This window comes from Astatotilapia calliptera, chromosome 11 (genome assembly GCF_900246225.1).
Source record: "Astatotilapia calliptera chromosome 11, fAstCal1.2, whole genome shotgun sequence".
NCBI classification, from domain to species: domain Eukaryota; kingdom Metazoa; phylum Chordata; class Actinopteri; order Cichliformes; family Cichlidae; genus Astatotilapia; species Astatotilapia calliptera.
In genome coordinates, this window is record NC_039312.1 from 16,795,470 (window position 1) to 16,805,985 (window position 10,516).

The window sequence follows — 10,516 nt, forward strand, 5'->3', positions numbered from 1 at the left end:
GAGGACTGTTTCCTTACACCCGGCCCCGCCTTCACGGAGGAGAAGGCGTCCTCGCAAGCAGCGTTCAGCCACCTCTACACTCACTCCTGTGCTGGTCGAAGGCTCAGGACCAGCGGCTCTGGACGCCACAGTGAGTAAAATGGACTCTGCCGGTGTCGTAAATTCCCTTCCTGTGAACATGGACATAGAGACTATAGCCCCTACGGCGATTAACAATGGAGAGACTGTAAGAGGTGTAACTGAACTCCCAGTGGGGAATTTTGGACCACCGACGGACGAATGTGGCCTGAGGGCTAATGCTGGGGCAGAATTTTGCATAGACAGCCCTGAGGTAGTTAGCTCAGAGTCGGTGGGGTCAGAAACTGTTTGCTTTACCTCCAAAAACTCAGAAGATGTTCACTCTGAGACTGTGAGCTGGGAGCTAGGGAGTTCACAGCATACAGACCCAGATGACTTTTTGGCTCAGTCTGGCCATATGGAGACAGAGGTTTTCCCCAGAGGCCGAACTGGAGGCCTCAGTTGCCTCTGGACCCCTGGAATTTGTTGAGCCAGCTGTAACATTCTCATCCTCTCCACCCTTTATAATAGCCATATCACCCTCAACTCAGTCCGCTGCCCAGCTAGTAACGGAGTCTGCTGCCCAGCTGGTGACTGAGTCTTCAGTCCGGTCAGCCTCTCACCTTCATCCTCAGTTGGAGGTCGATATGCCTGCTGGACCACCTCTGCCATCATTTCACCCGTCTGTCCCTGCATCGTTGGTCAGTCCACCGGGAGCAGCGGCCGCACCATCATCACCTCCTCCCTCTGCAGCTACTTCTCCACCAGAGTCCCATCAGACTGCAGCGACCGCAGCACTCTCGGCTTCGCCATCTGCATCACCTACTCTACCTTCACCTTCCCCACCTGCAGACACCGCATCACCATCTTCACCTCCAGATCGACCGTCAGTAGCTGTAGCGCAGCCGGAGGTGCTCAGGGTGCTCGGAGAGCGGGAGGAGCCCGCACCGCCAGCTGTGGAGCCCTGCGAGCCGGAGCAGGAGCCCGGTGAGCCGGAGGAGCGGCTCACCGTGGCGGAGCAGGAGCCCTGCGAGCCGGAGCAGGAGCCCGGCGAGCCGGAGGAGCGGCTCAGCGTGGCGGAGCAGGAGCCCAGCGAGCGGGAGGAGCTCGATCTGCCCGAGCCGGAGCTCAGCGAGCGGGAGCCGGAGCTCAGCGAGCAGGAGGAGCTCGCTCTGCCCGAGCCGGAGCTCAGCGGGCGGGAGCAGCTCAGCGAGCAGGAGCAGCTCAGCGAACCACCAGCAGAGGAGCTCGGCGAGCGGAAGGAACAACCGGCGCTGCCAGCCGCCGAGGGAGCTCTCGCTGCCAGCCGCCGAGGTGGAGCTCTCGCTGCCAGCAGCCGAGGAGGGGCCCTCGCTGCCAGCAGCCGAGGAGGAACCCGCTCAGCCGGAGCCGGAGGTCAACGAACCAGCGCGTCATGAACTGTGTGCCACACCTCGCTGTTGCTCACCGGAGGAGCAGCGCCGCCACCGGACCCGTGGCAGGCCGCCTGGGGAGCAGCGCCGCCGCCGTCGGACCCGGGGCAGGCCGCCGGAGGAGCCGCAGCGCAGCTACCGTCACTGGATCCCGGGCAGGCCGCCTGGGGAGCAGCGCCGCCGCCGTCGGACCCGGGGCAGGCCGCCGGAGGAGCAGCAGCGCCGCTACCGCCTCTGGATCCCGGGCGGGCCGCCTGGGGAGCAGCGCCGCCGCTACTGGGCCCGGGGCTCGCCACCGGAGGGGCAGCAGTGCCGCCGCCACTGGAGCAGTGGCAGGCCCCCAGAACCGTTTTTCTGCTGTTGCCGGACCCGTGGCTGCCCGCCGGAGCTGCAATGTCGCCACCATTGGACTCGAGGTAGGCCCCCTGAACTCTTTTGTTATGTTGATGGGCCGCCTGAGACTGTTTTGTGGCATTTTTTCTTTTTGTTGCTCCGCTGCGGGATGCGCGGTCGGACTCTGGGACTGTGACCATGGGGGGGTTGTTTTCTTTGGGGGTTTTTGCTTGTTTTGGTTCTGCCCTCCGTCCTGGACCTCCCGCCGCCCGCCCTGGGTTGGTTGTACTGTTTTTGGTTTGTGTTTTTGGGTCGTCAGGAGCCGACCCTTAGAGGGGGGGTACTGTCACGGACCCGGCTCTGGAGGACTCGGGGGTCCGTGACCAGTTTTGACTGTTGTTATTGTTGTTAGTATTATTATTATTTGGTGATGTGTGTTTTCTCCACAATGCTGTGTTAGTCTGTGTCCCACTCGTATGTATAGGCAGGGTGTGGGTGTATACGTGTGTATGTCTGCGGGTGTGGCTGGAGGATGGAGCACAGCCACCTGCAGGCCTGATGGGTGTGGCCCTGCGAAGGACTGGCCACACCTGAAGTTCCTGCCACACCTGTTGGTGATCAGGGCTCGTCGGGGGAGCTACTTAGGAGAGTGTTGGAGCTCCCACACACCTGCCTCGATTTTCATCAATGAACTTGTGCCCTTAATTCTATTAGTTCAAAAGACCTTTCAGTGCTGGTGTGAAAGACTCTGGCAATGACTACATTTGTAATAGTATTAGGAAAAATATGAATTAAGAATAATATGAAAAGGCCAACACATGAACTTGACAAATGACATATCTCTGGGGTAAGATGTCTTTAAAAAATACAGAGGATGCAAGGAAGTCCAAGACAACATCACAGTCCAATATTGCATTACTTAAAAATTCTGAATAGTACTGATAGCATTGATTCAGTTATTTCATAATAAAGGAGCCCCTTCCAAATACAGAGTGTATAAATTAACATACTTTCAGATGTTTTGATGATCTTTAAGCCATAATTACCCAAATTTAAACAAAACAAAGCTCAAAGTATTTCACTTTACATATAATGAATATAGAGTTAAAGTTTGCCTTTTACAATTACATTACAAAAGTTAAACTTTTCATTATTTTCTACATATACACCGAAACAAGGGGGCCGATCGTGGCTCAAGAGTTGGGCGTTCGTCTTAAACTTAGGGGATCGGCACGGGATCATTGAGTTATCGTACCAAGTTAGTGTGTCAGCATATGTCTGTGTTGTTCGTATATGCCCGCCGAGGGTTAGTGTTGACGGCTGCCTCTATGGTTTCCCTGCAGGAGGAAGAGTGGTCCAGAAAGGCAGCACGCACGGGGTGTGCGGAAACACAACAGCGGGGAGCACGAGCACGAGCACAGACGTCGGAGGGAAGCACGCACACGGGGTTCAAGGGAGCAACGGGGAGTTATTGTGTTTACAGTTTTTCACTGTGAATAAAGAGCACTGTTTGCATCGCAGAGTCTGCGTTTTGGGTCCTCCTTTCCCCACATCCCCACGGTCTGCCAGCCAGACCGTGACATTACCATTGAGGCCGCCCTCGGTAAGATCCACAACACAAAATACAGGATCGTACAGAAATATCTTTTTGCTTTCTCTATTACTTTCCTTTAGTAAAGACACCTTTAGTAAAAACTTGTCTTCTGCTAATTATTTCTTCCTATTCTATGTAGACAAATCTAGGTCTGTGGACTAATAGGAAACAGCTATTTCTTAAGTTAATCTTCATATCATACGCATGTAATAGAATACATCAAATCCACAAACATAAACTAGTAAAACAAAAAAAACCGAAGTAATTTGAAATTAATCTTTAAATGATTGTAACTTAAGTACAGATTGCCTTTGTTTCTGAAAAAGCAGAAAACGCTGCATGAACCCAGCTGTAGCGAAGTCCAGGCTGAGTGTTAAGTTGAGGGACAGTCTTTTTCTGTTCCTGCCACAAAATCCAGGTTCCTTCCTCCTGGTTAGTCCAGCTTCCCACTCTTTTCCCAACACAACTGCATCCCATCATTTCCAGTTAAGAGTCAGCATTTATGGACCAGCTCGTGGCCTCATTCTCTGCTGAAAGGTCTTCTGTCCTGTAAACTTTTATTCTCCTTGTGCTCACTCATCACAGACTGCCAATTGCTTTGCCAAAAGGTTGAGCGCACAAAGCCTCATTAAACAGTGCTTTTATGTGTGTGTTTTTTAACCTGTTTGATGGCACAATAATGGGCTTACAATATCCACCTCAACCTCAGAATCACCTCAGATCCAATTCCTGCGTCTTTTGAACAGTTCTATCCTTCAGGCTCAGGTCCTCTATCAGAGGCCTGGGAGCTTGAGGGTCCTGTGCAGTATCTTAGCTGGGGTCTTGGCTGGTGTGATAGACCCCAGCCTCTATGGATCTTGTGCTCAGAGCTTGCTCCTGTGCTGCCATGATTAGTGCCTCTGTGCCTCTTTCAGTCCAGCTTTGTCTAGCCACTGGTAGGATTTCTGGATGTCAGCCACCTCCTCTATCTGCCAATGATGTATACAGTCCAGGGGTCTGTCCTTCCATGGTAGTTCCTCCTCTTCCTCCTCTTTCTTGGGTTTCTGCTTAGGGTATTCACTGAGCACGCGGCTGGTGGGATGTTCAGGCCTATGCAGAACAGCGCTGGGGACAGAGCATCGCCTTGGCTTGATGGTGACTTGTGCTATGGGCTTGAAGTTGGCCTCTAGTGTTGTATGCCACAGTCCCATTAAGTTCCTGATGAAGGCTCTTAGGGTCCTGTTGATCTTGTACAGTTCTAGGCATTCCAGGCATTTCATAATCCTTCTTGTAACCCAGACCTTCCCAAAGTGTGGGGCCCGCCCCCTAGGGAGGGGCACAGAGCCATTGCAGGGGGCGCAGTATGAAAAGGGGAACATTTTTCTTGTAAAAACAAAGGGGGGCCCAGCAAAAAAAGTTTTGGGAGTCACTGTTGTAACCAATCCAGGCAATGCACAGATTGGTCCGTCTAGCCTTGCAGTCTCAGGTGACTGTTCTACTGGTGTTTCGCTCCTCTGATATTCTTGCCAATTCCTTTCTGTGCCACGCTCATGTGCTTATGTGTGTGTGTATAAATATAGTTATATTATCTTAGGTATAGTGGTTGTATAGTAGTGTTGGACAGAGTAAGACGGCCACAGTGATAGACATAGCGATACCGAATGACAGCAACATCAGGAAGAATGTACACAAGAAGCTGGAGAAGTACCAAGCGCTCAGAGAAAAGCTCCAGAAAATGTGGAGGGTGAAGAGCCACATGGCACAGCATAGAAGAGCCACCTTGGTGGGACAAGGCTCAGCTGTTCATCTGCACCTAAAGGACAAAGGTCACTCTTTCAAGGATGCCAATGTTCACATTTTGGAAAGAGAAAACAAATGGTTTAAAAGAAGAGTGAAAGAAGCCATCTATGTCCTCTGTGAACGGCCATCTTTGAACAAGGTTAGTGGCTTACAACACCAATTCTCTGCCATCTATAATCCAGTTTTGAGATCCCTCCCCAGACACCTTAACACCCACCTACATCCTGGGCCATTTGACCTCAGTAAATCACATGATAGGGTGGGGCTAGCTTTCATGGTGGGTTCACCTGAAACCTTGGTTGATTGTGACCCACACCCGTTTTCACACCTTTGCTCATGTGATTAGGTAGAGGACAAATAGGGGGTCCATGTTCCTCTTGGGGACACTCCCACAGGGCTTAAAATCTGGGACTCTCCACCATTTGACCTTCTTGAATGAGAGGTGAAAGGTCTTAAAGCAACTTAAAGAAGTCCAGACACTTTTCTTTCCAAGCTACTTAGACTAAGATGACCTAGATCACTGAGACCTTTCACAGACATACAATATATGAAAGAAAGGTTAGATTTTGTGTTTGACTTAAATCAGTGGTTCCCAAACTTTTTTTGCTAGGCCCCCTTTGTTTTACAAGAAAAATGTTCGCACCCCCCCCCCCCCCCCCCTTTCTCACGCATGCACGCACACGCACAAACACATCCTCCAACCACACACACCCATATTTTGCTCCATTGCGGTTTCTTTCACACCTCAAACATTTAGTAAACAATTAAGCAAATACAAGTAATCTGCAATAAATTACAGGTAGTAAGAAAGTAAACTACTAACTCTATTACGCTACGTCCACACCTACACGGGTATTTTTGAAAACGCAGCTGTTTCTTCCACACGTAAACGGCGTTTCGAATCACCGAAAACGCAGATTTTTTAAAACTCCTTTTTTTCTGTTTACGTGTGGACGAGGAATACAGAGTTGGTCACGCAACGTCAAAGGTATGTGCCTTTTTCACGTCACGCTGTGCGCCACGTTATGGTTTACATGAGATGAATTACAGAATGGCAGGTAGAGACAAAATACTGTTAATCTTACTGTCTTCAAGTTTTACACACTAACATATACACACGCAGTTACTGTCCCTCCATTTAGAAAGGCAGAGGCGTCACGGTGTAATTATTTTACTGTATGTGTGTAATAATATTCAACATTGCTATCAATGCATTTTTCAAAAAATGCCTCTCTGTGCAAAATGGGCTTAAAAACATAAACAACTGTAGGATACTTTTTGTCCGTGATTTGGAGAGCCCAGTGCATGCTCCCGACGCAGGGAAAACCAATCCTGCAGGGGAGACCTACCTTGGCACTTGTGCAGGTGAAGCCAAAGGGAAGATATGCTTCGCCATATTTTCTAGTCTTTGGCTTAGAATGAAGTTGGTTTGAAAACATATTCAGCGATGCTTCATCTCCTGCTTTGCATTTCTGTGGGCGCCCTGTGCTAGCAGTGTCCAAGCGTTTTGTTTTTTCTTCCCCCCCCTTTTCATACCGTGCCCCCCCTGCAATGGCTCTGCACCCCCCCTGGGGGGCGGGCCCCACACTCTGGGAAGGTCTGACTTAAATGTACTGTGTCAAAAGAAGAACAGAAACTATCATGTCATATTTTTACAAAGAGAAAAAACAGCAGCTTTATCACTTTATTTGCTGAAGTGAAGAGATGAATGCTCTACAGTGGCTTTTGTTGTCCATGTGCATTTGCTCCAAAGGTATGTGTGTTCTGTATAATGTATAAATTCTTAAAATATACAGAGTTAAACAGTATGTGTTTTGTTTTTTTTATCTTATTTAGCTGAGGAAAAAAATTTCATTATTAAGATTTTGTCCTGTGCATTGTCTTCCTCTCATTGTTTACCCTGTTTTTGTTTGTTTCTTCATCACGTTTTGCTCTCAAATTTATTGCAGTGACTCAACCTGAAGCGTCATCTTGGACTGCTGCTGTGTCATCCTCAGTGAAAGGTCTCCTTGGATCATGTGTGGTGATCCCCTGCTCTTATAACTACCCAGATCCAAAAACCAATACCACAAGCTTTACAGGGATTTGGTACAATGACAATGATCAAGTCGTCTATCATTCTGATGCATCTCAAACTCCGGGTCAGTTTCGGAATAGGACAAAGCTGCTGGGAGACCTCAGCAAGAAGAACTGTTCTCTGATGATTGATGATCTTCAACAAAGTGATGTGGGGCCTTTATATTTCCGGATTGAAATTAAAGGCTATGACCAGTACTCCTACAAAAATAACAAAGTCTCTATTTCAGTCAGTATGTAAAATAATTTATTTTAAAAATTATTGTAAGCATGTTGTGAATATTAGCATAACTATATTTGTGAAAAGATAACATCAGTAATATCCAACGGATGTTTTCACTGTTTTGTTTGCAATAAAATAGGAAATATCTCTCCATTAAATAATCCCTATGCCCAGTCACTGTTTTTAATCTATTTTACTTTTTACAGTTAAATACTTATCAAATCAATTCACTTGATCAAAATTGATAGCTGCATAAAACACAACATCAGCAGCTATACTGTTTAAGTGCATTTGTATTTCCAATACAGTACACTTACCTTCACAACTGCATTTGGTTTATGACTATAATCTTTTTTGTTAACACAGGTCAACCTGATTTATCTGTGCAAGAGGAAGTAAAGGAGGGTGAGAATGTGTCTGCATCCTGCTCCGTGTTTCACTCCTGCCCCACATATCCACCTTCTTTCATCTGGAGTCACTTTGGAGAACAGCAAAATCAAACACAGCAGCTTCATGAAGGCCAGTGGAATTCAATATCTACTCTGACCTTTCGCCCAAACCGCTCTGATCACAACAAGCCTTTAAAATGCAGAGTAACATACCATCGAGGACTGCACCTGGAAACATCTAAGATACTTCAAGTAAAATGTAAGTATACTGTATCAGTTTATACTAATAGCAGATAATTCTACCAGTGCAGATAATCAAATTCGGGTGAAACGGGTGAAAACCCGTTTTTATCAGTTATGTGAAATTGCCAGAGCAAAGCCTTATCTTCCTCCAAAAGACCTAGAAAAACCTTTTCATGCCTTCATCACCTCTGGACTGGACTACTGCAATTCTCTCTATTTGGGTCTTCAACACTCATTTCTCCATTGCTTGCAGGTAGACCAAAATGCTGCTGCACGTCTTTTAGTGTTAGAATGTATGAACATATCACTCCATCCATCCATCCATCCATCCATTCACTTCCGCTTATCCTTTTCAGGGTCGCGGGGGGCGCTGGAGCCTATCCCAGCTGTCATAGGGCGAAAGGCGGGGTACACCCTGGACAGGTCGCCAGTCTGTCGCAGGGCTAACAACCATTCACACTCACATTCACACCTAGTGACAATTTGGATTAATCAATTAACCTATCCCCACAAGCTCCCCATATCACTCCAGTTTTAGCAAATTTACACTGGCTCCCTGTCTAATATCATGTTGATTTTAAGATTCTTTCACTTACTTTTAAAGTTAAATGATATGGCGCCCAGTTATTTAAGCAAACTCCTCAACATGTATAACCCCAAAAGAGCACTGAGATCGTCTAGCCAGATGCTCTTACTACAGCCAAGGTCTCGATTGAAGCATAGAGGAGATCGGGCCTTCGCAGTTGCAGTGCCTAGACTCTGGACTAACTTGACAGATGATATTCGTACTTCAGAGTCTAGTCAGTCTTTTTAAATTGTATCTTAAAACTCACTTTTTTAGTGTTGGCTTTTAATTCAAGTTTAGTTTGAGTAGCATCACGCTTGTTTTATGTTTGTTAATGCATTTTTTTTCTATTGTTTTCTCTTGTTCTTAATTAATTGTAAAACACTTTGTTGCTTTTAAATGTGATATAGGAATACATTTTGATTTGATTTAGATTTTAAAGCTTTAATTTAAAGGTTGAGTATAAGTCAGATGTAAATGAGGGAGAATCTGTACACCTGAAGTTCTCCAGTGATGCTAACAGGATATGATAAATCCCCACTAATTATATTTCTTGTCCTTAAAGCTGCCCCTGACATCAAGACTTCCTCAAAGTGCTCCTCTGAGAACGGCATCATAAAGTGTGACTGTATCGTAGAGTCCGAGCCTCCCAGCATGGTCTATTTTATTTTGGGTGACAGAGTCATGCAAAGCAACAAAGCAGAGAAAAATGGCTCTGTTACTATTGAGACTCTGCAGACAGACTTTGGGTCTTTCAGGCGTGTGCAGTGCCTGGCAAACAACGTGGTGGGATATGACAACATCTTGCTCTCTTTACCTGTTAATGGTAAGAAAGACTTAAGATGCACTGATCTCTCTGTTTTTACATGACAAAAACACTCATTATGGTTTCTATCTGGACAGACAACATGCAGAATATTCTTATCTCATCTGGAGCAGGTGTGATTTTTCTGATTATTCTGATAGGAAGTGGGTTGGGAGTTGTTAAAAAATGGTAAGTTGTCATGAACATAATCATTGAAAATAAGCATTTGTTATTATTGCATCATTTGTGAAATAATAGTCATAATTACAACCAAATGAACACCAGAATGTATGTGTGTGTGTGCATATCTATCTATCGATCGATCGATCGATGGATAGATCGATATTTTAAATAAATGTATGTCTTTTTGGTTAGAGGCTGTGAAAAGTGTCAGTTTCCTTTCTCATTTAATTAAAAACATTTTACTGCCAGCAGGGGGAGATCAAGAGACACAACAACCACTAACCTGAGCAACATGATGTCAGACAGACCTGTGGAGCTCCCTCATAGTGCCCCACAAAAAAGGTTTTAATTCTTCACTTCTGTTTGAAAACAAACAAATCTTACTGATGATTAAATATGATTTAAGAAGATATGCAATTAGATTTAATCTTTACCTTTTGCATTCTTTCTCCAGAAAAAACCGCTGTAACGATATCCCTTGCCCTGACATGTACAACAACCCTCCTGTCTATGGCAATGTAGGGATAAGTAATGTTTCCTTCATTAGTTCATTCATTTTGTGCATGCATGAAAAGGGGAGTGAATTAATCTTGTTTCTCTGTGCAGACTGACTGCGATGAGTCAATATACAACAATGTGTAGCGTGTGGAAAACCAGCTGCAGTCCATGTTTGTGTCTTCTGATATGAATCAAGAAAAACATCCTTCTGCAACTTAATCACATATTTCTATCATATATTTTTCACACTTTCTTTGGAAAATAGAGTAAGTAAATAGTATTTGTTAAAGTGCTCTTGTTAATCTCATCTAGAACATTTCCTTTGGCTTATCAAATTATATTGTTTAAAAAATTACCAA

General features: G+C 45.9%; 2 protein-coding genes across 2 annotated transcripts; both read left to right on the top strand.

The window, feature by feature from the left end:
• Window positions 1-449: 449 nt before the first annotated feature.
• Window positions 450-1,889, top strand: LOC113032098 (basic proline-rich protein-like). The gene is made up of 2 exons (XM_026184762.1): window positions 450-1,452; window positions 1,510-1,889. Exons 1-2 carry the CDS (start codon window positions 450-452, stop codon window positions 1,887-1,889), a joined length of 1,383 nt encoding a protein of 460 aa, XP_026040547.1.
• A 4,991-nt stretch (window positions 1,890-6,880) lies between these two features.
• LOC113031364 (myelin-associated glycoprotein-like) lies at window positions 6,881-10,301 on the top strand. Its single transcript, XM_026183371.1, has 8 exons — window positions 6,881-6,928; window positions 7,125-7,484; window positions 7,841-8,122; window positions 9,237-9,497; window positions 9,575-9,665; window positions 9,909-10,001; window positions 10,114-10,177; window positions 10,266-10,301. The coding sequence occupies exons 1-8, from the start codon at window positions 6,910-6,912 to the stop codon at window positions 10,299-10,301; spliced, it is 1,206 nt and encodes a 401-aa protein (XP_026039156.1). The 5' UTR covers window positions 6,881-6,909.
• Window positions 10,302-10,516: the final 215 nt, after the last annotated feature.